General features: G+C 44.3%; 1 protein-coding gene across 1 annotated transcript in view; it reads left to right on the top strand.

Annotated features, from left to right (window-relative positions):
* Positions 1-14725: 14725 nt before the first annotated feature.
* MOB2 (MOB kinase activator 2) overlaps positions 14726-27357 on the top strand; it is a 114711-nt gene continuing 102079 nt past the window's right edge. The window contains exon 1 of the mRNA XM_084263994.1: positions 14726-14747. Within this exon, the coding sequence (XP_084120120.1) occupies positions 14731-14747 (17 nt within the window). The 5' untranslated portion in view covers positions 14726-14730. The remainder of the gene's footprint in view (positions 14748-27357) is intronic.

Here is a 27357-nt window from a genome sequence, read left to right as displayed (position 1 = left end):
GAGGTGCATAGAGAGAGCTGTGAACTTTCTGCCCTCCTCTCTCTCCTTTTGGCCACGGTCCTCTGGGCCATGCAGGGTCCTTAAAGTGCTTTCAGGTCTAAAGCGTCTGCTTAGTTGTGGGAACCTGAGAAAAAAAAGGGAAAATTCAGTATACCTCTGCAAATCCTGCTCACCATGGTCCCCTGGCTCCCCATGCTGCAGCACTGGGTGCAAGGCTGATGCAGGGGAGGCAAACCCTTGCGGGCAAAAAAGGAGCAGGCAGGGAATGGGAATAGCTGAGGTTTAGGTGCCTGATGGACTCCTGGAGGTGGCTCCACCTCAGTCCCATCGCACCCCTCACTCCAGAGCCCAGGTGCCCAGCAGGGCAGCAGTGGGAGCACAGAGATCTCTTAGGAAGCAGAATAACCTCCTCAGACAGGGGAAGCCTCCTTCTGTGAGGTATTTTATATCAGAGTGGGTTAAAGGGAACGCAGAAAGCAAGATAACCTGGATCACTGCAAGGAGACATCTAGCTCAAATAACCTCTGTGGTTTCACCAGCTCTATTGTGTATTTGACAGTACCTGGATAAAGTCCAAGCCTTGATCCCCCTCCTCATCAAAAAAGCGGTCCATGCACAGAGAAATAATGAAAAAGGGTCCTCCTGCTGCCTCCTGCACCAGGGAGCACTCCCGACCGAGCCGCAGACACGATATTCAGCCTTTCACTGACACGGACCGGCTGCCCTTGGCTCTTGCACCCACCAAAGCTGTTAGCAATGAGCTCACCCCTCTGTTATTGCTGATCTGGGGAGTCTGGAGGCTCTCGGAAGCACAGCTATTGATCCATGCCTCTTATGTGTGCCCCTCGGGCCTTTGGTTTCAGGAAACCTCTTTGCCTCTCCTCCCCTTGTCTCTCCTCCACAGACTCCACTTGTCTGAAGGAGCTGGGAGTTAAGGGAAAAGCAACCAGGACTGCAGTGAGAAGGATGGGGGTTTAGCCTGGCCAGCACTGCCTGATTGCTGTGGCTGACTGTATCCCCTCTGTATTCTTCAGTGGAGGAAGGGGTGGGTCTTCCCCTTCCCCCCGCCTCCCCCAAGTTAAGCTTGCAGGTTAAGGGAGGGAAAGCTTGAGGTCTCACATGGGAACTAGTCCTATGTGGTCTCTGCTGATCCATGGCATGAACTTCCTGAAAGGGTTGTGCCCACCGCAGTGTCCTCTTCTCCCTCTCCCATGCTTGCAGAGATGTCAGCATGACTTGTGCCAACAGGTAAACAGGCAGCTGAGTCCCTGTGCAAACTCACCCCAGCAGAACAAGCAGATAAGCCTGTTAGTCTGCCAGGGAACACTCAGTTATGGTAATGATCAACTCAGCAGCATCCTGCTACTCCTCAAAGGACAATCTTGCACCCTTTGGGCTGCTTATCCCATCCTTTCAGGTCCATCTTACCCAAGGAACCAGGCGGCAGGGTGAGGAACCATGACAGGTAGCTGAGGAGTCAAAAAAGGCTGGCAAAGCTACAGCTAGAAACATGTTATTTCCTCTGGGCTCCTTTCCTAGGTATGAAGCAAACAATTTGCTCTCTGGCCCCCTTATATAAAGGGCTTCTTCACTCCCTCTGAATCCCCAGGAAAATTTTCAGGTGTTTGGGTGCACTTCATAAATTACTAATGAGCCATCATAAACATTAGCAGTAGTGCTGGCTGCCAGCAGCAGCAGGCCAGGATCAAGCCCTCCCTTGGATCTATCAGCTCCATCCAGCAAGTAGACTTGCTTTTGACAACAGCCAGATTAAGAAACAGGCAGACAAACAGCCAATGCCTTGACCAGGCAACCTCTGGGGCTGCAGCCCATGGGAAGGAGTGACCATTGGAAGGAGGAAAATTCCCATCTTCCTACAATTGCCTTCACAGAACTCCTCCAGAGAGGGGGATCAGGTGGTAGCTATATTTGTCCCTGAAGGTGGGTTAGGACTAGCAGGCTGATGTCTCTTTTATGGGTGGGTTTGTAGACAAGAGCCTTGGAGCCCATGGATGCCCTTGAAGAGACTGCCACACTCAGCCAAAGTCCCGGTGTGCCCAGCACAGGGGGTTTAATCTCTTCCTTTAAAAACTGCTCATGCAGCCCCAGTTTGCAGATGGGACACTCTTTGGACCAGAGGCCTGATCTCATGAACAAACCAATGGGTGCACTTCCATATCCCCATGAAGATAAACTCCAAGGAGTTGCTTCAGCTGGTTTAATGTACGTGAATGATGGTCCTACGGTAACAACTAGTGACATGTTTCTAGGTGATGATTCAATCACAGCACCATTTGATCCCCACACATGTAAGGAAATTGCCCTGGGTAGTTTTTTGACCCCCACCCTGCCCTCCTGGATTCCATGTATTAGCACATCACCATGATCCTGAATTTAGCTGACTCCTTGAACTTACTGCCCTCGCAGGCATCACAGAGGAGGACAGGTCACCTCCCATTGTTAAGGCTGTAAAGTGGACGTGGAATAAACCTGACCTTCATTTACAGTGTTTGCTAGAGAAATCAGCACTTCCTACACACAGAAAAAAAAAAAAATCAAATGAAATGCCATTTACTGAAAGAATCCCCATTGGTCTGAACCTTCTGCATCAATGGAGTCTCCTGTGGCCACCCATGCACCCCTAATCTTCTTCAGCAGCCACACCAGGAGCTCAGCCTTCCCTTCTCCAAGCTTTTTTTTGGCAAGTTTTTTTTGTTGTTGTTGTTGTTTGTTTCTGGTTTTGGGGAGCTTCAGCAGCACACTACATTTTTCCCAGCTGTACTCTACAAATTGGCAGTGGCTCACCTGCCTTTCCCACAGACCTGCTCCAGAGGTGCTCCAGGACCCAGCTGAGGAAGAGGAGAGGGTTCCTACCACGCAGGTCAAGCCAAACCACCTTTCAACACTCCCGACCTCCTCCCAAAGCCTCCTTTTCTCTTCAGCAAGACCACTACCCCATCTGTGCCTAGCTAGAAGCCGTGTTACTGCTTGGCAATAGCTTTCACATGAATCCCTCTCCCCAGCTCCATCTCCAGCAGCAAACAGTTTTTACTGCTTGCTTCTCTTCCGGCCATCAGATGGTGCCATCGAGTTTTCCTGGGATGTGAAGCCCCGAGGAAGGCACCAGGGATCACACTGGCGTCTTGCTCCAACTCGCAGGCAAGGAATAAAGCTTTATTACCAGTTCCAAATGCGGCAAAACAAAGAGGTTTCTCTGGCAGAGGTGTTGGTAAGGTAAAGCAAAGGTGGGGCTTCTGCTGTTACAAAATACATTGAGAAGTGCCTGTGACATTTTGTCTGGTCTTTGCACAAGACTCGTGAGGCTGGTTATCGTCCTGCAGCTGGACTCCAGTGATAGCGGCGTGAAAGCAAGCTGCAGCAGCACAGCAGCTCAGCACCACTCCAGCCCTCACTTCAACACAAAAAAGCCGTGTTCACGGCTGGAAAGATTTCGAGAAGAGCTGAGTTCCCACAGCCAGGCCAGAAATGGAAGACAGCAGCAGCATTATCGAAAGCTTCCTTTACCTCTGTGGCAGCGATGAGGGGCACGGGATTTGTCCTCCTCAGACAGTCCTGGAGAGCAGACATCAGGCTGCCTGATGCTCTGGGGTGACCGTAGTACCTCCACATTGCCTGGCCTTTTTTTACTGAAGAGTGCACTGTATGCACTCTTATGCATCACGGAAGGCGTGCTGCTTGTGATCTGCTCGTTACATTTGACATCTCCCTTCCAGATGCAGGTCGAAGACTTCCTGGGCTTTGGTATTAATAATTCTGTTTGTTTTTTTTTGCAATGACCAGTGCCTGGCACAGGCAGCCCTGCCGCCCAGTTGAGGCCTCTACCTGGCATTGCAAGCATGCATGAATAATAACTGATTCGTGCTTTTCCTGGGTTAGTTTTAGGTTTTAATTGTGCAAGATGAAAGAGGGGAAAAATGCTAGGAAGGTGAGGAAGGAGGGGAGGAGAAATAATTACAATTGTATTTAGTCAGTGATAAGAATGGCTGCTGAGCTGGGCTGGGTGGTTTCCAAGCACGGAGGGAGCCAGCTTCAGTTTCACAGCATAATCTTTCCTGTGCCCTTAAAATAACTTCTCCCTGCCCCCAGGGTGTCACAGGAGCTGCAGAGCAATGCACAGCCCCACACCGATCAGTGCTCAGTTATCAGTCTGGGGCTGTTTTGAGAGCATCGTCATCACGCATGTCTTGCCAAGGCACTGAATCCCAGACAAGAGGGCTGGAGCAGAAAAGGAGGGGATGCTTTGCAGATCCAGACCTGTGGTCTTCCAGGGAAGGTGGCAAGCTGGGGAGAGCTAGAGCTTTGAGCTCCTCCTTGGTGCCTGGTGAAAGACCAGCTTCCCCAAACTGCTCTGCAGAGATGGGACCTCTTTACTGTTGGGGCTAATTGCTCATGTGAGATGTATTTACAGAAGCAACTGTTTGTGCAGAGCGCAGCAGACAAACAGACTCCTGTTCTGCCAGGCACCCTTTGTAATCGGCGGGGGCTGGGAACACTTTAATGCAGCTATCAGAGGTCACATTTCTACGACAGGCACAAACCCTGTGCCACGCTGGATGGCACCTGCGGGATGCTGAGCCCCTGTCCCGCTCCCCAGCGTCAGCAGAGATGGAGGTGCAGAGTGGCTGGCCAGATCCAGCCCACTGCTGGCTCTCACCCACGTTATGTGAATAGGCTGAGGGCACACAGCTCGCTCAGAGTTGGGCATGCAAAGCAAACCCTAGGGTTTGTAATCCTGGCACCGGTGCTGTGTCATCCCACAGTCTGCAAATCCAGAGCTGCTTCCATTTGGGCACATGGCCGTGCAGGGCAAACTGCTCTGCATGAGAAATGCTCCATGCATATGTAGATAGGCTGCCCATCTCCTTGCTCTGCAGGGGATGTGACACAGGCTCTGAGGTCACTTCATAGGTGATGAGCTGCTTTACTTGTAGTTGTACAGAAAGTTGTTCTTTGCTGTTGCAAATAATATCCAGGACTGGTTAAAAGCATTCAGGTCTCTGTAAGACAGGCTTACAGGCTCCTTGTTGCATGCTTTTTTGGTTTTTTGAGGTGGAGGCCTAGGGGGAGTTTTGCCATCTGGGAAAGAGATACAGCATTAGGAAAACAATTCAAGCAATTTCTGGCACTGCCTCCATCTTTCTGCAAAACCAGTGGGGATGGGCAAGCCCTGGCTTCCAGTTATGCCCAACACCTTTAGTCTGCACGTAGCCAGCCTTCCACACCGAGTGGACATCCCTCTCCAAACCTGAATATCTATCTCCTGTTTCTCACCCTATGCCCTTTTATCCACCCTGACACAGAGACCACACTAAGATACACTTGGGGAAGAGCTTATCAGTAAGGAAGAGCAGCACCAACTAAAAAGGAGCTGGCGTGTGTCTCCTGCTTCCCCTTTCTGAGGAGCCATTCAGGTTGGCTACTGCCGCTGAGGCAGAATGAGAGGGTGGGTTTGGTTGTAGCCTGTCCACAATGATGCAGCATCGCCAGCACTGGGACAGGAGGAAACCGGCACTCATCCAGCTCACAGAGCTCTCCAACACGCGTGGGTCAGGCCAGGAATACTGACCGTCAGTGTTTCCCAAGCTTCGCAGCTGAAGCTGAAAAAACTAAAACTAAAACTCTCTTTGCTACTATTCAATTAACTTTGGCATAATTTTTGTATTCCCCACTTAGAGAAATTCACCTAGTTTTGAGCACTCATAAACAATTGAAGGTTTTTGAGCATTCACATGTTGTCTTTCACAAGACTTTTGATGCAGAGGGAAGTGTTTCTTTCATTTTCCAGACGTGGAAGCTGAGGCATAAGGCAGACATTGCTCAGTAATACCACATTAGTGGGGGGAAAAAATAAAACCCAGTCACCACCAGTCTCGTGGGTGCATCCACTCACAAGTTGTTGTCTACAAGAGGAAATGCCTAATACTTCTGTGAATGGGAGAGACTGAATTTTGTTCAGCATCCCTGGAAATGCAGACCCACAGGGACAGATTTTTCAGCTCTCCTCCCTGATGCTTCAGCCCTCTCTCAGACACCAGAATACAAGCCGTATTTCCCACCTAGCTCAGGACCCAAAATGCTTGTTTTCCCCCCCTATCTGGTCCTCAGCACGATTGATTGTCTTTTTGTGAGACTATTTCTAAAATGTCTTACTATTACTGGCAGCAATCAATATTTACAACCACACACAGTGTTTATTTATAAAAAAAAATCAAATGTTCCAACCAGGAAAAGATGCTGTTATTAATATCCAGCATGATTAATAATCACATTCAGAGTTGCAGGCAGGCCCACGCTGTCAGACTCATGCACTTTGCTATTTCTAATGGCTCTGCAGGAATTTGAACCGTAATATGTTTCATGCACAGGGACAAAGACGTTTTGTCTCAGGCAAAGAGTATGTGGATGATTTTGCCTTAAAGAGCCAGTGCCACATTCAGAGCTTCACAAATACACCATTTTGATCCCAAGCCCATCAGTCTGCCATTTCTTCCCAGTGAGGGTGTGTATCCTCCTGTTACTGAAGACCCAAATCTGCACATTAGATTTGCATCTTGTTGAAAAATGTTACCCCCCCTCTGTGTCAGGGCAGCCATCAACTGCTCTGCTTCTCTGCCACCCATGGGAAATATTCCAACCAGGCAAATGGGTTCATATCTCTTCACCTGATGAGACTTCTCAGCCGCCCAAGGTAAGATGAGCTCCATGGGAATCATGATGCCCCAAATCAAGAGAAGGAAAACTCATACAGCCCTGAGCAATGCTTTCTTTCATCCTTCCTTCAGCACTACCCGTTCCTTCATCACTACCAAAGCCACTTAGGGAGAGAAGAGGGAACATGCAAAGCTGTTGTCAAGGTATCAAATATGAGGACACTCAGCACCACACCAAATATTAGGTGGTGAAGGAGAGACAGGTGTTTCTGATGCAATAAGCCAGTAAGTGAACAAAGTTCACTCCCACTCCTTAGCGCTGGGCTGTGCAAAGTAAGGTTTGCCCACCTGCACGTTTCACTTTTCCTGCTGCAGGAGGTAAGGACAATAAAATCAGAGGCAGTAAAGGGACAGAGTTGCAGAGAGACCAGTGGCTTGATTACTTCCTCATAGCTGCTTGTCCTCTGTGGCATCGCTTTATTGCCAGACTGGCAAAGCAAACTGTCTAAAAGACAATATGAAAACCAGCTATAAATGACAGACGTCTGCTATCAAACCAACTGTTTTGCACAAATCTGGTCATAAGAACCACTGGAAGGAAAAATAAGGACAGAAACCTTCAGGCTTGCTGTTCCATGGCAGTGCTCAGCCAGCACTGAGCTAGTCTCACTACTGCAGTGTCTCTCAGGGGTTATGGGACCTAAGAGAGCCCTCATACAGACTGGGAGGTCCATGTTATCTTGTACTGGGGCTTTTACACTGAGCTTTGCAGAGCTTTACGTGACAGCCAAATCTTCATGCAAGAGGTCTGTCTGCCCCAACTCCTGTGGTCTGGTCTGCATGGGTTCCTCCCCAGCCTCCCATCAGTTCATGAGAAAAGCTCTGGTGTTGCTGAGAAACACTTGGGAACAGATGCTTGGAGGCCAGGAGAAGCAGGGCATACACTTTTTCTGGGTCCTCCTGTGCCAGCTGGGCGTGGATCCAGCGGCAGAACAAGAAGGGGAGGAGTGAGTGAGCGCAGCATTCCTTGACATACACCACAGGCCAAAAGCCTTATGGTCCATGGGGCATACCACAGCCTTTCTGCCCAGACTGTCCGGCAATAATCTTGCATTTTAAATCCTGTTAGACACAAGTAAGCTGCGGGACAGTAATCCAGGGAAGAGTCGGTGGGAAACCCTCCAATGTCAAGCATTATAAGCCTCCTCCATCCTCTGTGCTTCTTTACACATCTGTATGCCAAGAACCTTCTTCCATTAAGCACCTTATATTCATGTCCTACAGGGTCTTTCAAGCCTGCTGCCGTGAACAAGGAGCACCCATTCTTTATGCATGTGCATGGGGCTTGGCACCAAAGAGCCCCATGACTTGCCAGGTTTGCTTTTGTCAAACAAAATAATCACCAAAATGCATTTTTAGAGGGTTTATAAACAGAAGGGGAGTTGCTGGACGAACACTGGAGACTGCTTTTGGATTGGCACATCCTTTGCTCTTCAGAGCTGCTCATGGAAGGATCTGACTGGGGATAAATGTGGGATGCTCGGTCTGCCAGAGGAGTTTCCAGCAGCTGAGGGGAGAAGCAAAAAAGAAGTAGGTGTAATGTCAATTTGACAATGGAAAAAAATTATAAAATAATCACCTTAGGTGAGATAGAGATAAATGCCTCATGCTACTGGAAGGTATGATACAAAAGATTAATGAAATAGATGTTTGTTGTTTGGGTTTCTTTTGCACTAGTAATTCTCCTAGTGCCAACTGCAATATATTTTCCTTGATACTATCAGGAAAAAAACAACTAATCTGGCATGACAAACTTTTATCAGAAGTCATCTTCCTGTAAGAAAAATATGGGTTAAGACTGTGCAAAGTATATGCCACCTCAGGTATCCTTGCTAGTATGTTCGGAAACTATAGTAACTGGGATAGGATCTCTCAATGGGCCAAGATGTTAGAACAATAGGACCTGCAATAGCCGGAGTATTTTGACTCTGTGTGTTGGTTGGCTCTGTGCACACCGGGTGAAGAACCCAGATTTGGGACAACACTGTTGTTGACCCATATGGGACAGCCATAAGGACTTGCTCAGAAGGTCTTTGCCTGCCCTGGTGTTGGAGAAAGGACTTCAGCATGCACTGACCAATTTGATACGGGGAATCCTCCAGGTCTCTTTCAGCGATGGGGCACTGGATGACTCCAAGTCGTGACACCTAAGAGAGGTATTTGTGCAAGAGTGAAAGGGGGGGCAAATTCCTGAATTGGTGAGTATTTTATTTAATTACCTCTGCAGAATAAAGTCACATGTAGATGTTTGGTAACAGGGGAAGAAGTTACCTTTGCTGACAAATTGAGCAAATAAGGTCGCAGCTGAGTGCACACAAGAGGTATGAGTTATGGGAATAAGCCAATTCATGATCCCACTCTGCAGCCCTTTGAGATGCAATCTCAAAAATTGGAATAATTTTGGGAGTGATCCAATGACTAAGGACAAAATGAAAAGATATTGTAATCAATAATGGCCAAGTTAGAAACTAGATGGTGGTGAATGGTGGCTGGAAGAAAAAGGTGAACAGAAACACCTCTGCACAAAAGGTCAAAATTATTGTGTTGACCAGGGCTCTTGAAATAGGGAAAAACCTAACAGTCAATATATATATACAGACTCTAAATGTGCTTTTGGACATGTGCATGCTCATGGAGCCACACTCTGGAAAGAACAGGGATTAGAAAATTCACATGGAGGTGGTATAAAATACAGACAAAAAATTTTAAAGTTACTAACTGGAGGCTCAGAGCTAAAAGAAGTAGCAATACTTCATAGTAAGGCCCTCCAGAAAAGGCAAGGAGAAGTAATTCAGGGAGACAGAAAAGCTGACGTGGCAGCCAAGAAGGTTGCTTTACGTGACCATGTAATCAGAGCCCTGATACCTGGAAGAGAAATTGACTTAAAACCTCCCCAGTACTCTGAGAAGGAAGATCGATTGGCAGAAATGTTCAAGTGTTCAAAGAGCAGAAGGATGGTAGATAACTCTGAAAGAGCAGCTTCTCACTACAGCCAGAATGACAGAATCCTTCTTTAAGTAGTTACATGAAGAAACTCACGTGGGAGCAGATGCTATGGTAAACAGTGTTAAAAGATATGCTATAGGACCAAAAATGCAGAAAAATGCAAATACAATAATAAGAAGACGCTGAACTTGTTATGCAAATAACCTCAAAATACAAAGGAAACCTCCTGCAGGTGAGTAAAAAGGGGAAGAATCCCTGGGGAGTACTGGCAAATAGATTTCTCTGAGTTACCAAATGTGGGCAACATAAAGATCTACTTGTTTTGACAGATAACCTTTTCAGGATGGCCCCTTGCCACAGCAATCTGGCTAAAGAGGTTGTTAAAACACTGTTAAAGGAAATAATCCCTAGTTTTAGAATTCCTGAGGGGCTATTTTGGGGCAATGGGCCTCTTTTATTTTATTATTTTTTTTTTCAGAAGTAGCCCAGGGAGTTCAAAGTTTCTTCAATTTAACTGGGATTTACACACCCCCTGGAGACCACAGCCCAGTGGAAAGGTGGAAAAAAAACCCAAACCCTTAAGAGGCAGATTTCAAAGTTGTGTCAGGAAAACTCAGCTTAAGTGGATAGATGTTTTAACAATTGCCTTGATGAGAGCTAGAATCACTCTGCAAGTAAGGGAAGGAGTGAGCCCTTCTGAAATGTTATATGGGAAACCTCACCTCGTTAAAAGCATAGAAACTTGAAGTGACCAAATGCATGTTAAAGGGGAAAGAATTATAAGAAATTTGTTGCTGTTTTGCGCGTTTTATCATCTTTGCACAGGTTTCTTGATCAGTGAGCTGCTTTGCCCCTGGATTTGCTGGTACAAAAATTTCCACATGCAGACTCAGTTTATACTTAAACCTGGAAAGCTGAGCCACTGAAGGAGTGGAAAGGAATGTACACAGTCCTGTTGACCACCTGTACCTCTGTTAAAGTGGAGAGAATTAGTTCTTGGGTCCACTACATGATTCAAGCCAGCCCCTCTGCCAGAAACTGAAGATGAGTACAGAGCCATCCTGGCATTAAAGACTGCACTGTCATGTAACTGTGTTGAAAAACGAAAGGTTACATATTCTTGCTCTCTTTACAAGTTGCAGGATCAACTATGTTTTTCCAGAAATGGGATCGATCAACGAATGTATGGGAAAATGTAATTAAGGACATTATAAATGCTACTTCCTTTTGCTTAGCAGATGGAATTTGCATAGAGGTCTTTATCTCCTCTTTGTTAGGAATACCAAGACCTCCCCCTCTTTTGAAAATTATCCGGTGCTGAAGTCCTTTGCCATCAATGTGACCTGTAGTAGCACACAGAGTTCGGGGAAACTTGTAGAAATACATGATAAGAGATTGTTTAGAGTAAAAGTGAGAGCAGGTGTCTTTCCCGTAGAAAGCTGCATATGGTTCATAAATTGTGCCCTACCTACAGAATGTGAGAATTTATCTCACTTTGAACCTCCTTTGAAGTGTAATAGAACTGAGCTAGCAATCTAGGTCTGAGCCCATACAAAACTCCCTTTAGGATGGTTCCTTCTCTGGAAACAGAGCTTACATGTATATCCCTCCTAATGTGATTGGAAGACCGCAGTCTATAGGAAGATTGACAGCCTGGCTTCCCAACAAAAGAGTTCATTGGGAAAGGATAGATAAAAGACAAAAAGGACAAGCTCAATTTTTGCCCTCAAATTGTGACTCTCAAGTAACTCTGCAGCCCTAGTAAAATGAAGGCTGCAGCAATCTTAATGAGTAGGAGTAGCCATGAACTATCAACAATGAGAATCGCCTGTGCGTTGGTTAAAACATAAACCACACTTTCCAGGGTTGAGCAGCCTTGGAAAAAGAAATGGCCCAGATTAGAGAAGCTTCATTAGAAAATACAGAGGCTATTGATTACTTGCTTTTAAAACACAACCATGGATGACATGAGTTTGAAGGAATGTGTTGTCACAATTTCACAGATAATTCTCAAATAATAGAAACAGATATACCAAGTTTAAAAGATTTGGCCTCAAAATTTGAAAAGTGAGAATAGGATTTTTTTGTGGTTAACATCCTGGTTACTTAATCCGAATTGCCTAAAATGGCTATTTTCGATGGCTATGCTCAAACTGATTATATTACTCTTAAGTTGTTGCATTATCCAATGCCTGCCAATATGTATGGATTTTGGTAAAACTCTATTAAGAACTAGAAAACCCCAACAAATTATGGTGACAAAATTGGAAGATAACCCAAGCAAATTCAACAAAAAGAATTGGAGAACAATTTTTTTGGTGTTTTTTTAGAAGATACAGGGTAAGACATATGTGGCATGTAAAATATGTCTCAAAGTGGGGGGGTTGATGTAGGAAAAATAGGGGTTAAGACTGTGCAAAGTATATGCCACCTCAGGTATCCTTGCTAGTATGTTCGGAAACTATAGTAACTGGGATAGGATCTCTCAATGGTCCAAGATGTTAGAACAATAGGACCCTTTAAGGTATTCTTTCCTTAGTGTAAGTGTATATGAAATATATCTAGCCTTGGAACACCAACAAGAAATGGCATATCCTCAGCTAGCCTGTGTTGTTTCTAACACTAAATTATGCACCCCTTTGTGAAGTATGAGGATTCGAATTAGCAGACCTCCCCAAACATTTGAAACATAAAGAAGAATGTGCATGTGTGGTGAGGGTGGATGAAAGGTGGATAAGAAAGTTTAATAACCCTGGCCAGATCCACTTTGTTCCTATAAAAAAAGGACTGCTCGATGCATTGGGTGTGCTGGCTGGTGTTAGGTGCTGGTACCCTATTCTCTGTGGAGCTGAAATAACACGAGTATTTTGACTCTGTGTGTTGGTTGGCTCTGTGCACACCGGGTGAAGAACCCAGATTTGGGACAACAATCTCTGCTTTAAAACATGTGTCATATGACTAAACACCCTACTCCTGGTACAATGCACCCCACAGTAAAATTGGATGGAGCTCATCCTCAAATGCCCTGCCAAAAATACTCCTAACAAAGGGCAACTAGAAAACATAATTCAAATGAGGGACATCTGTTCTCAAATGTTTTCAGATAATGACTGGATCAAGTGTCTGCATAAAGAATAACTATTTTCTGCAGATGGTTTGATCTGGTATTTTAAACATCGTAAAAAAATCCTTGTCCAAGCCACTCAGCTGAGTATACAGGAGTTTGCTGCAAGAGACCTCTTCCCTTGCCTCTGCTACATTTTCTAAATACAAAGTTAACCAAAACTATAAACAATTAAAAGATAAAATTTAGACATCAAAGAAAAATATTCAGGTTGAATGCAGACAACATACTTTTTCAAGTTCTAGTATTCCATTTCATATGTTATACTGCTGGATACCCAAATAATTATCAGGGTGAAGTTTTGTTGCAGGAGAATGGCAAAATAAAGCAGCTTCTTGTTGATTTCAGAGGAAAAATTAGTTCCAAAAATGATGCACAATATGTTTTTTAATATAAAATAATTCTACCATATTTTCTCAAGATGGATACAAAGCAACCTCGACTAAGACACGTTCTTATTAAATCATGCCTGTGACATCCCTTTGCAATGCATTACTAGCCACAGGATAAACTGTTGTTGGAGAGGGTGTTGATGGCTGGAGACCAACTCATGCCCCCTGAAAGAGCAGGGCCACAGCTGGGTGCCTACAGGATGAGGGACCCTGGGGACAGCCACAGCACCACAGGGCTGGGAGGCTCCCGTGTTTCTCTGGTAAGGGAGGGTTGAGGAAGCAGGGGAGAGGAGGAGGAGGATGGCTCAAACAACCTCTGAAAGACTGTCCTTCTCTTAGAAAGCTGGTGACCGCAGGGAGTCCAATGAAGTAACCATCACTCACTCTCCCATAGCACAAATATTTTTTGACTAGTACAGGTGCCCAAAGCGTGCCATCTGCCTCTGTAAACATTCCCACCTAAGCAAGTGCTGCTGATGGGGCACATCAGTGAAGAGGACATCCTTCCTGTCTCACACAGCCTTTGGAAATGCTGCACCTTGATCATTTGCCTGGGAAGGATTTATCCTCTTTAAAACAGTTAGGATCTTTTATGTCTTAAAGAGGTGAGTGGGGCTGTTTATTGGTGTGGACAAGTAGTTTCTCTGGTTTTGTGGTGTGTTCATTGGTTTTCGTGTGTGTTAGTTGGTTAATTTTGCAGTGAGAGATATGGAGAAGGAAAAGGTTTTGAGTCATGGAGGAGATTCTGGAGCATGTGCAACCTGTAGCAGAAAGGAGGCGGGTGAGGGAGGCAGCCTGCATTCCATGCCCAATGCTCCAGGACTCTGCCAAAATGGGCGATGCACAGCAACCTCCAGGCAGGAGCGGCTTGGGTCGGTGACTGGCAGCCCTGTGGGAACCCCAGGCTTTTGCCACCCTCACGAGTTAATGATTTTCTCTTGCGTGTAGGGCTGCGGAACTACCCCAGTGCTACACAGGGGCCCCGACACGGGTCTCTATAGCGGGAGCCTGTGGCATAGCAAGAACTGAAGCACAGAGGCCCAGTCCCGGACAGTGACATCCCAGCAGAGGGAGACAAGTAACGCCGGAGGGCTCCGGCCCGAGGCCAACAGCCCCCGGCCGGAAGGAAACCCTGTGAAGGGCTACGCTGCTCTCAGTCCCCGAGGAACCCAGGCGAGCCGACGCACGTCAGGCCGCGGGAGCCCGAACGGCCGCGCCCGAACTACGTTTCCCGGCGCGCCCCGGGAAGCAGCCGAGGGGAGGAGGTGGGGGCCGCTTCCGGGTTGGCGGCTGGCGGCCGCCAGCACCGTGTGTTTACTTCCGGCCGCCCTAGTGCGCGAGTGTCAGGCTGAGGAGGGGACCCGGCGCAGCCTGGCGGCCGCCCCGCCCGCACCGCCTCGCCGGAGCCGGGCAGCGGGGGAGGGAGCGAGCGAGCGAGCGAGCGAAGGAGGAGCCCCGTCCCCCGCAGCGGCGGCACCCATGAGCAGGCGGTGAGCGGGGAGTCGGCGGCCGCTTCCCGGCGCGGCGGGACCCAGCCATGGACTGGCTCATGGGGTGAGTGGGGCCCCCCCCTCCTCCCGCCGCGGGCCGGCGCCCGGCCGGAGCGGCTCCCGCCTCGGCGGGCTCCCCCGCTCCCGGGCAGCCCGGAGCCGGCGAGGGAGCCGTCGGGCGGGCGAGGGCGAGCCGTTGGGCGCGAGGGGCGCCCGCCGAGCGGGGAGGCGCCGGCCGCCCTGTCGGGTGCGGGGCGCCCCGCGGGCGGCGCAAATGACTAATCAGTTATTGGCGGTGGAGGTGACAAGCGGTGCGCTCGCGTCCTGCCCTGACAGCCAGAGGAAGCGTGAGAGGCGGCGGCGGGACCGCACAGGGTCAGACCCCACAGAGCTTCTCGGGGCGCAGCCGGCTGCGCCTGAGGGGAGGAAGAGGTGCGGGGCAGCCCTTGCCTTGCCCCAGGCGGTCGCTCTCTGAAAAAGTAACTTTGCGTTCCTCTTTCTTCTTCTGTCGTTCTTCTTTGTGGGGCTGGGGAGAAGGCCGGGCGTTGTAGGTCTTCCCGTGTTTCCCACCAAGGCGGTGCGGGACTAATGCCTCTGCATCAGAACGTCGCTTTAAATCGAAAGGCTTGCCAAGGTTTAAATGGCTTTCTGTGGAGAGGAAGAGGAGACCTCAGCAGAGATTAAAGCCAAATCGGAGCCACGCCAGGGGGCTTGGATAGCGCGGGATTAATAGTGCTAATTACACAGAGACAGAAGGTAGCACTTTGCTGCCGGTTCTAGGTCTGAAAACCTCTGTGCAGGAGAGGGAGGTGGAACTGATGGGAATGACCAGTATCCCAGGCAAGATAAACTCGGTTCCTTCTTGCGTGAATTGTGCCTGCGACCTGCACTCAGGTGAACTGTGAATAATTACGCTTCAGAATCGCATGAGCAGTAGGTTTATGCTTCAGCAAAACCAGTATTGCAGAGACAACTTGCTGCACTTAGTTTCTTCTATACGGTAGTTTGATCTAGTTCCCGAATGTGATCTTTACCATCTAGGTTGCCTCCTTTTCAAAGGTGATGTGTGTAGAATACAATCTAAACTACTTTGTCACAGTTGCTATATGTGGCGTATTAGGTCACTCATCTGTGTGTGTTGCCTTTTGATGGCAGCTAAGCTCTTTGCTGGTGAAAATATGGCACATGTTACTTATTTGCCATCTAGATGTGTGCAACTTTTGAGCTAGTTGTCAATACCAGTTATGTTTTAGTTGTAAATTTGACCTCTCGGTCTGATGGGAGTGAATGCTCAGTGTTTGTGAGGTAGACATCAATGGATGGGTTTTCCTCCAGCAGCCTGAGCAGTACTTGTGGCACATGAACTGGTCTGTGTGCCGTGTGCTGCAGCGCTTGTGTCTTGTAAGTCAGAGGGCTGCACTCATTACATGATCTTAATGAAAATTACAAACTCATTTTGATTTGTTTCATTACAAAACAGTTATATTTACTTGTAAAAGTGAAAGCAAAAGCTGAAGTGTCAAACTACCACTGTAATTACAAAAAAAGTCAAACCCAGGACTTATGCAAGACATTTGGATCACTCAAAATGCCTCATTTACATGGTTGTGTAAATATTTTCTGTGAATTATGTTGTAAAGCAGAGAAGAATCAAGGTTTGTTTTAACCAAACTCTCAATATGTTAAAACGCTGGTTTTCTTATGAAAAATAATTTGGACTTTTTGAAGTGCAGTGAAAAAATTGGCATTTGTTTCCCACTTCTTACCCTGGAGTGGGTGGATCATTCCACGTGTGGAAAAAGACTGTTTTCTTCTTTGTAATGGGGAATGGATCCTGAGTCATTTTTGCATTACTCCTTGTTCTCAGTTATTTCCTGATATGTTTCTTGCCTGACCAAACCCAGTATTGTCCCACTGATGCTCTTAATGTTTGGGTTTTTTTTTCTTTAAAACTTTGCGACCATACATGTGTGAATTTTGGGGGAGGGTTGTGGCAGGAAGGGAGAGCATCGATATTTTGAAGGGGAAGCAGTAAAAGACCTGAGGGACTCTCTCTCTGTCTGTCCAAATTATGGCTGCTGTTAGCAACTATGTGTATAAATGAAAACATCCTTGCTGTTTGTTGACATTCATCTTCCAGGGCAGAAGTTTGGGTAAGGTCACTTGCTCAGCCTTTTTTTCCTTGAAAACTTAAACCATTTGGGTCTCGTGTGAGAAGGGAAGGGCTACAGAAAAACCTGCAGTAGGAAAACAGGCCACTCCCAGTAACGCATCAGTTTGTGTCTGTGTTGTCTTGTGTCTCTGGAGAGTAAATTGCATTGGTCTGCTTCTTGGTGGTGTCACTCTTTCCTGAAGGAGTGTCATCACTAATAAAAGTACTGTGGTCTTTCTTATCCCTAACTGTTTTGGTGATGTGATGGTTTGCAGTTACAGTTTTCTATGTGCTTGTTCACAAGAACCCTTCTTGGGTGTCTCGTGTTATCCACTGTGCTTTCTTAATGTTTTGGTATGAGAAACACTCTCAAGTGCTAGTGTCCTAAACTGGGCAGCAGTAACAGTTGCTTCTGTTCTAGATCTCTGCCCTTCAAGCTCATGTTGCATTTATCCAATACATGATTTACAGTGAGATCTGCTTTATTCCTTACCGGTCCTCCCACCACTTGTGGTGTCTTGGAAAGCAGGGGGAAGGTAAGTTCTAATCATACCACAAAGGGCAGCAGCCTAAATGTCTCTGATCGCCTCAGAGTGCTTAATATACCAAAAAAAAAAAAAAAAAAAGGAAGCTGAAGCTTAAAAACAATGGTGAATTTATTACGGATTAGCAAACAGCTATAGTCTTACATGGTCACACAGCAAAACTTCTCTGAGTGCTGCCTTCTGTTTAGTCAAGTGCTTCAAAATCCAGTCAAGTCCTAGAGAACAAAGCTGAAGAAAAAAGAAGAGCTTTTGGTATGTTAATGTGCTTAGTTTAGCACTAAAATAAACCAAACTCCTTTTCTGTTTTTGATTGGTACCTTTACCCCTCTACTGAATGTAGATTGGTGAAAGACTGTTGTTTCTTCAGTGCATTTTCTCTATGTAAAATACCATTTGGAACTTAATTGTTGCACATAGGAGATGCTCTTGGTGCAGTTTTGAGTAGCGATCAGATTTGCTCCAATACTTTGCTCACCACCGTCTGACGGAGGTCTCCCTCTTTGGAAGGGATTCCAAACTTTTGTTTTAAACGTAGTATTGATCTGCTCCTGAAGTTCAAAGGAGAAACAGAGGCAGGCATTGGTCCTTCACTTATGAAGCCTTCTTTTTGATTTACTTTAAAATTCATGCTTTAAAAGGAGGTATTGGAAAACCTGACACAGTATCAGTTGGTTTTTAGTCTGCAGCTGTGATGTCTGGTGCTGTAACACTTTTTTTCCCAATAGAGTATTGTGAACTGATATGCGAAAAGGGCAGAGAGAAACAAACTATTTTATCAACAATTACCTGTTAAACAGAAAACATAATTTGGGGCTACTTCTGTACTAAAAATGTTGTAGTTTAGCAGTTTGTTAGACAACGCTGATTGAAACTAAGAAAACTGCAACACTTTTAACACAGTCGTGATGGCAAAACACATCGGTAGGTGCATCTTGAACTGGGAAAAACATACCTCTGCAGAAATGATCCGGAGAGTTTTGTCAAGGCTACTTAAGAAACCTTCAGCATATAGAACAGCCCTATAAAAGGGACTCTTATTGAAGGAAATGGGGGGGCACATGGGGGAGGGGAGAATCATTCGATTTTTTTTTTTTCCTGTGCAAGAAAGCTTCTGTTTCCATAAAGTAATGGCATTCTCTCTTGACTCTTACTTGAATGCCTCTGAGCACAAGAAGATCTCTGCATACTGAAGAAGTGGGATGCTACCTCTGAACTCTTCAAGGAAGATCAGTTTCTGTTGAATGATCAATTTTCTGTATCAACATTTTCTCTGCATCATCAGAGGACTGTTGTTTCAGGATCAGCATAAGCATCTCCTATACTTGTGAGTGGCAGTGTTCACTCTTTTCACAGGCAGTTCTGATACCAGTAAATGTCAGTGCCCTCATCCTTATGGCTTGGTTTCCATGTGGTATGAAAGACTGAAAGATTCTTTTTAAAAATTTTTTTTCCCCTCTAATCTTTTTTTTTTTTTTCCCTTTCCCTCGAAGACTGCAGCATATGGTGGATTGTTAAACATAAAATTTTAGAGGCACAGAATCACAGTAGGGGTTGGAAGGGCTCTCTGGAGATCATCTAGTCCCCGTCCCCCTCCCCGCCAAAGCAGGATTACCCATAACAGGCTGCACAGGATCGTGCCAGGGTAGGTTTTGAGTATTTTCAGAGAAGGAGACTCCACAATTGCTCTGGGCAACTTGTTCCAGCGCTCTGTTACTCTCAGAGTAAAGAGAAGTTTTTCCTTGTATTGAGATGGAACTTCATGTGTTTCAGTTTGTGCCCGTTGCCCCTTGTCCTGTTGCTGGGTACCACTGAAAAGAGCCTGTCCACCCTTTAGATCTTTCTAAGTGTTGATAAGATTCCCTCTCAGTCCCAACACACTCAGCTTTTTCCCACGGGAGATGCTTCAGTCCCCTAATCATCTTTGTAGCCGTCTCTGGGCTCTCTGCAGTAGTTTACTGTCTTTTTTTGAACTGTGGAGGCCAGAACCGGAACCAGGACTCTAGATGTGGCCTCGCCAGGGCAGAGTAGAGGGGGGGAGTATAACCTCCCTCAATCTGCTGCCTGTGCTTTCCTTAAGGCACACCAGGATACCGTTGACTGCCTTGGCCATGAGGGCACATTGCTGGCTCACAGAAGGCTTGTTGTGCACCGGGACTCCCAGGTCCTTCTGTGCAGAGCTGCTTCCCAGCAGGTTAGCCCCTAAGCTGTGCTGGTGCCTGGGGTTATTTCTTCCTAGGTGCAGGACTCTACGCTTGCCCTTGTTGCATTTCATTTGGTTCTTTGTCCAGCTCTCTAGCTTGTCTAGATCTTGCTGAATGCCAGCACAGCCTTCTGTTGTCAGCAACACCTCCCAGTTTTGTATCAACAGCAAGTTTGCTGAGGGTCCGTTCTGTCCCCTTGTTGGATGTGTTGAATAAGACTGGAGAAGTATCCCATTCTGCTGTTTTGTTGTCTTCTGTTATGCATTTATGGAAGTGTCTTCAAGTAAAATTCCTCATAAGGCCTTAAGACACTCTCCAGTTCAAGATACACTATGGTGAAATTTGAGTAATACTCTTGTGCGAAGTCCTAGCCTTTACCTAGATCAGCTAATGACTAGATGTGGAAAAAAGCACACTGGTATTGTAGTTCTGAGTCAGTATGCTGATTTTTCAGCTGTTAGTCTAACTCTCTTGCTTTTTGAATGTGATGCATTATCATAGAATATTTCATGACCCATAAGGATCATCAAGTCCATTAATGATAAGGAGTGCATCTTGTAGTGCGAACAATGAGAAATCATGCAGTGTCTGTAGCTCTCAGCTTGGCTGGTGCATAATAGAGTTCAACCAAGTAGCATACTGCTGTCTTTGCCTAGCAGACTTCTATGTAGAAAGGTAGCTAATGATTTTTATTCTAGGTACTGTTTGAAACTTCCTACTTATAGCAAATATTTTTATAAAAAGAAAGAACACTGCAAGTTCTTCAGCTGTTGTCACCAGGAGGAATGCTTTTGCCTTTCTTTCCTTAAGTCATCCTCAGTGAACAAAGTCTCCTGCCTTTATAAGGCAGTCTTGCCCCTAGAAACTCTGCTGCAACCCCTCACCTTTCAGACCTTACACAGCGTGTATGTTTGTTCCGTTTTTTAACAGACCTCACAACAGGTGTTTCCCCTGTGTTACATTCCCTGCAAATTCTTGGCATCACAGGCCAATTTCCCTACTTTGAGTGAACTGAAAATAACACAGAACCGTTAAAGCAGACATGTCCAGTCCCACTGGGGAGGGAAATATTCACATGTTCCTTATTTACTTCTATTTATAGGTGTAGCATTAACTATGTAGTCCCAGGTTGTTCTCCTCAGATAAATCTAGGTCTAAACCACTTGCATTCAGTTCCCAGCTTACTTATGAGACTTAAGTATTATCTCATGCATTTATCAGACATGAGCAGTACCTGTGCTAAACTGGAGGTTAGCTGTAAAAACAACTACTATAACATAGTCCACAGGTAAAAGAATATCTCCATTAAATATTAACTTGTAATATTCTTTAGTATAGTAGTGAAAGGGTACTGTTTGTTTGAAATGAGTGTTTCCAGCATTATCATAGGTGTAGGAAAAAATGTCAGGATTGGATGAGAGCAGTTTTTAGGCATGTTGTCCCCTTATGCTTATGGTTCTGAAAGTGCTTTGTTACGTTACTGGGATTGTTGCTGTTATGGCTTTTCTGCTGTAATGCAAAACAAAAAAATAACTGCAGAGCCTTGTTCCCTGAAGTGTCCTGGTATAGTTAATTATTGATTTCTTGCAGAAAATGCCAAATAAATCCTGCATTTTGAAACCTGTGTTACTCCAGCAAACCACAGAATTTTTATTGGGGAGTAACTTTCCTTTTGTTGGTACAAAGCATGTGAATACTGGTTCGTTCTTACGAGAGCATCCTTCCAACAAGGATTTTGTTGAGGGACAAGAAGAGTAGGTCTATCTCCAGCTCCCTGAAGTAAAATGAATTAGTGTTTTCCTTAGAAAGAAAATTGAGCATTCTGAAAGTGTAGCAATACTCCTTCCTTGTGTCTCTCTGCATGTTGCCCCCTTTGTACTCTCAGTATTCAGGAAAGCTGATGGGTTAAGGTGCTCATCTGACTGAAAATTTAGTATTTTTTTGCCTGTTTTTTCTTCTCCCAAGGTTAATTTTCAGCTAAATTAATTCCTACAGCCTGTTTGTATAGCTGCATGAATAATGGTAATAGTACTGTGGAACTGGTGAGAACATGATAAAGCTTAGGGAACACTCTTTTTGGTGGCAGCAAGGACTTAAATCAATTGAATGTAATTATGTAGTAATGTGATTATTAGTGCTAATTACTCTGCAAATAATTAGCGATTTTCTGATGATGTACCCCTTGGCTTGAACTGTTTGGAAGAACTCCAGAATATCTGAAAATAAGAGATGCTGTGACTAGGCTGGTGTCTTGGAGCAGGTAATGGCCTCAGAGCACTGTCAGAGTTGCTGTCCTACTGCGTTACATTCATTTTATGACTAAACTATAAATACACTCATAGCGAGCTGGGTACTTATGAATAACTCAGAATTTATAATTTGCTTTAAATCAGGTTTCATCTGCCTGAAAAAAGTGCTAGTTCTGTCATGGTGCGAATGTGAAGGTAGCTGGTATTTTGGATGCCTGGCTGAAGCCAACAGTCTGATTCAAGAACGTTTTCAGGAAGCTTGGTTCACGCATGATGAACCAAGCTTTCCCATATTTCACTGGCAGTTTCCATCTGTTACATCTACTGGATGTGGGCCCAGAGCAAGCATGTTTGAAAGAGTAAAATTAATAAGAGACTGCAATTTTTAGATAGCTGTGTATACAAGTTTGAACTCAGTGTTGTCAGATCTGTATATTCTGCAATCTTTGCTGACCTATTAAACAGCTTTAATGTGTGTCTCTGCTAGTGGAATGCTATTGAAGTAATCTTGTGCATCATTTTTAACCCATGTTTTGCCTTCTACAGTTGTGAATCGTGCTTGCTAGATTCAGTTTCTAAATGCCTGCCTTACCAATTTTTCCATCCATCTTATTATGCAATAAAAAAATTAAAAATACTTTCCTTCACTGCACTAAGCTTTAAAATGAATAAATGTGGTTTTATAAAATATATTTCTGCGATCATGTTGTTTATAATATTACTGGAGACTGTTCTATCAGTGAGACTACTTAAGGAAGAACTATTGCTTCATGACTTTGTTCCAGCATTTCCCATAGTTGCACTCTAGGAGCTTCTCTGCTCCTGAGAGTGTGCAATAATGTAAAAAAAATTTTTTTGGAGTTAGAATGATGAATATAACTGTAAATGGCTGAACAGCAGTACTACAATTTTAGTATTTGGAGGAGAAAAAAAATGACAATTTTGTCTGAAGTTAGGTTTCTTTTATTCTGCCAGCCAAGAGAAACTGGTGCAAGTTCTTTGTGCAGTCCACAAAACTGTTTGTGACTGTGGAAAAAGAGCATAGAACACATTAAAGAAAAAAATAATCAGAATTTAGATACAATTTTCAAGGCCCTGAAAAATGTCAGAAATTAAACTGGAATCAAGACAGGAATGACTGTAGTAGATCAAATTACTTCTTACTTTTGACATTTAAATAGTAAATCTATTTGGCTAAACCGTAGGCATGCAGAAGACTTTTTTTTTTTTAAACAAGTATCTTACTGGGTTTGGTGATTGGGGCAAAGTCAAAGCAATCCAGGTCCTGTAACTCCATTTTTTCAGTGTATATCTGCATGGGTCTTTTTTTTTTTTTCTTCCTCTTTATTCACTGTTCAGGTTAGAAAGGTGGCCATTGAATATTTTTGTCATCACTGTTCAGTGACTGGATCACCACAGTCCCTTCTCTAAACTGAAATCTGTAAAATCTTTTACTTGAGAAGCTTCCCAGTATTTTTATGTCAAACACAGGATTTGTGTGAAACAGGTTGCATAGAGGTGACCTTGAGACTAATTTTTTTTAACTACTTCATTTTACAACCTTAATGTTCCTTCCACCTAGAATTTCCTAATTTAGGGCACTTCTTTTGCATGGTTCTTCATAAAACATCAGGGAGTTGTTCAGGAAAGGCTTTGTTCCATACAGTGTGTCTTAACAGTTTATGCAAAACCGGATGGAGATGTTGTTTTTTCACAAGGAGGTGTTCTGTGTCTACGTTGCAGATGGGCTCAGGTTACAGAGTTAACTCTGTGGTTTCACGGTTGTGTCAAGCCTGATGATGAGCGCGCTTTTCGGTCAGACGTCTTTCTGGTGATACCCAAGCGTTGCTGGATTGTCATGTCTAATGAAATGTCAGCGTGTGACTGCTTTCCATCAGATATTAAAAGGGCCTGAGTCTGTAATGAGGGCTTTTATTCGACCAAGTGATGTACCTGGGGAAGAAAGAAAAAGCTTCTGGTCATACTGGTATCTCTTGTTTATGTTAATAGACTGCCTTGAACAAAACCATGTTAGTACTACAGCTCCGTGTCAGCTGGATAAATACCACATGCTGTTTTAGCAAGGGGCCAGTACCTTTCTAAGGAGCAGACCAGCCTACATTCAAGGCATGGGTGGGCACTGTCCTTTCTGGTTGATTTTATCTGAATCTCTTCCAGGAGATTAAAGAAATTAGAAATGGGAGTATTTGCTGGTTCTGGTCTAGGGTATCCAGATCCTCAGATATACCTGTTCACCCCACCCCCAGTGTCATCATTTCTTTTGCCCTGTGAGCCAGCCTTTCTTGGTTCATTTCTAATTTCTAGTTGGGGTGTGTGCTGATAACCTGCAGTTCTGACATGTCAATGGGACTTTCCTGTGTGTATTCCTTTTTGTTGTAGCCAGATTGTGCCAATTTTTGAATTAGCTGAGTTTTGAGGTTTGGAAGAAGTCTGGTAAGACATGAACAGAAGAAATAGCAAAGGGGATAATTCAGCCTAATGATTATAGCTGTGTTTTTGTTCAATTCTTGTCTAAAATTTGGAAAGCAGAGGATTTGTTGGATGCTCCTCTGCTGCTTGATATTTTGGAGGCATTAAGGAGGATTTTCTTCTGTGCAGTTTTCCTGGATGGGTATCTAACAGTAGCTGTTCTTATTGTGTCACTTCCTTAAATGGTTAATGTGATGCTGTTGGTTGTGAGCAATTTTTGAAGACTAATTTGACATTTCAGGGGGTTTTGGATGTATTTTTTAATGTTTCTTATTAGGTATATGCTGGACTTTTACCAAGTGGTCTGTCAGAGCACAGGTTTTAGCTTTGAGTTATGGGTACTGTGCAAAATGCTGATTTTGGTGATTTGCATTCTTACAACCTCAGAGCGTCTGCAATGAGCTTGTCTCTCTTGCCCCACCCTGTTGATTATGAAGGTACTGGCCTGAGTCACCTGAGCTTGTTGAAACTTGAGCTGGTGGAGTAAAATGCTGTGAAAACTCTTCTATGAAAGGGGAGATTCTGTGTTTGTGCTTGTAATGCAGAACTAGGTATTTAGATGCAAGTTCATAGGCAGTGTGCTTGGTTTACTTTTTTAATGGTGCCCTTCTGTTTTCACACTGTACTATAAGGGTGTTTATTATTTAGTTGTGGTGGGTTTTTTTTCCTTTTAAAAGTGTTTATAAGTGTTGTCCAGGCTTGTTCAAGCAGGATATGCTCAGTCATCCACTAAAATTTAGGCAGCTGTTGGTATATGTGATAAAACTTTCCAGATGGGCAAAATACTATTGATGTGTTCAGACTTGTATTTTCTCATTATTGTTAATAGAATCAATACTTCCATTTAAATCAAGTTTATTTTGGTTTTAGGTAGAGTGAAAACTTACTAGGTTGACTGGTTGGGAATACTTGAAATTCATCACCACCTTAATGGAGAAATATTGTCTGCACTTCACCAAACACATGCAGTGTAATTATCCACCTCCTTGCAGGACAAAATCACTGGAGTTTTTGTTTTTTTTTTCTAAGCATATAAAATAAGAAATAATCTTGCTTAGTAGATCTGTTAAATTCCTGTGTTTAAGCGTTTTTTTCTGAAAAATGGGCTCACTTTTGTTTTTTGAGCTGGCAAAAATATCTTGAGAGGGAAGTAACTTTTTATTGTAAAGGCAGACTCATTTCAACACGTTGGTTCTACTTGTGTAGGGTGTGTCGACTATCTGCAGTATTTCTGAGCTAAGCCAAAAAATGGAAAATAAAAGGCTGTTAAATATTTCTGTGGGCATCACAAATTAAGCTAGCATGAAGGTTGCTTAACTTCTGAATGATAACTTCCATGAAAGTTCTAATGTGTGTTAACAGATGTTGTTCAGATTCACTCTTTTAACCATTTGACTTCCTGCATAGAAAAACATACTTGCAATGATAAACAGTAAAGAAATTACTGGTTTTAAAAACTGAGAGTGCATGAGAGAAATCACCAGCCTTAGTCCTCAGTCTAAGAACAGCCACTGCTGTTAAACTAAGCAGAACTTGAGCAAAGAGGAAGTAAATATAGGAAGAAGGAGGGTGCTTATGCATGTAATAAAACTCTGTAGCACATACATCATAATTTCCCATCTGGATATAATAAAGGAACAATAATTTTCCATTATTACTAAGATCTTGATTTTTAAAATATTGCACACAGTAGTATCTTCTGTAGAATCACTGCTTGCAATTGAACTGTAACTGTCAGAAGATATGCATGAAGAACTTCAATCCAGGGAATTCCAGTACATGCCTGATCTAAAGGAGTAATGTATAGTTCATCAGATAAAAGTGGCCTGATTCGTCACACAAGCACATTTTGCAGGTAGATGCCTGTAGCATGCTGCCCATGTACTACAGTATGCTGTCTGCCTTGCCCTCATGATTTTTCACTTGTCTAGGGCTGCAAACATTACTGCCTGCCCTTTAATCCCATGGCCAATAGTTCTTGTCCTGTGCTTTTTATATGATATTTTTCTTCTACTTATGGACTTAGCACGCTTTTATGGTAAGGTGTGGAGATGGGTTGTTTGGGTCTGTGACTTTGCAGAAAAGTTCTAGTCCTGGTTATGCCAAAAATCAGTGTATGTAATTTGATAGTGTTATGAGTTTGGCCAAGAGATGCTACTGATCAGTCTCAAGGGCTAACACAGACGTCTTCTGAACAATGTGAAATTGGAACTTGAGGGTACCTAACTCCCAGATCAGATTGCCTTTTGTGGACTACACGGTACCTGAGAGAGAAAGAACCATTCCTTTCTGGACGGCTTGATGTGATAGTGTGATGGAAAAGGCAATATGATTAGGCTGAAATGTGCAATGTTGTGCAAAATTGTGTCCTCTGCTGTTTCCTTTGAAATTAGAGTTTGATAACTGCTCAGTGTTTGCTGCTTTTATTCTCTCAATCAGGTAGAAGTCAACTAGACATCTGATAAATGAGCTGTGAAGAAGTACACAGGGCTTGGAGGAGGTCAGAGGCTGTTGAAACAGGGGAGCCACACTTCATGTGCAAATAAAATCCACCCAGAGTGTTTGGTTCTTAAAGTGAAATGTGAAGGCGTTCTTCTTTTTCCCTATCCTCTTAATTCTGTGATCTTAAATCTTCCACTTTTTAAAAATGGCACACAAAGTTTTACTAGCTAGATGGAGGGAGAGTTAATTTCACCTGTTTACTATTACTGACCAAATAATGAAGTAGCTTTGATCTGTATTAGCTAAAATAAGAGGGATAATACATCCTAGCTTTGGTATGTTTTGGATGAAAAATAACCCCTCATAATTAGGAAAGAATGTTGCCAAGATGAAGTTTCTCAGAGTCAACTGAAGTTGACTGTCCCTTTATCCCTTTGGTGGTATATGCCCAAGCATATGGACTTTTTAGATGCAAAAAACCCCCCAACACCTAAGACAGAACCAAACAGCTGTCAGAACAACTAATCCAAATTGGTTTCATGTTCCTACTGAAAATGATAATGTGGCTGCTCTCAGAAAATACCCCCATTCCATG

This window comes from Gallinula chloropus (assembly GCF_964237585.1).
Source record: "Gallinula chloropus genome assembly, chromosome: 4".
Taxonomy (NCBI): Eukaryota; Metazoa; Chordata; class Aves; order Gruiformes; family Rallidae; genus Gallinula; species Gallinula chloropus.
This window is presented reverse-complemented; position numbering and strand designations above follow the sequence as displayed.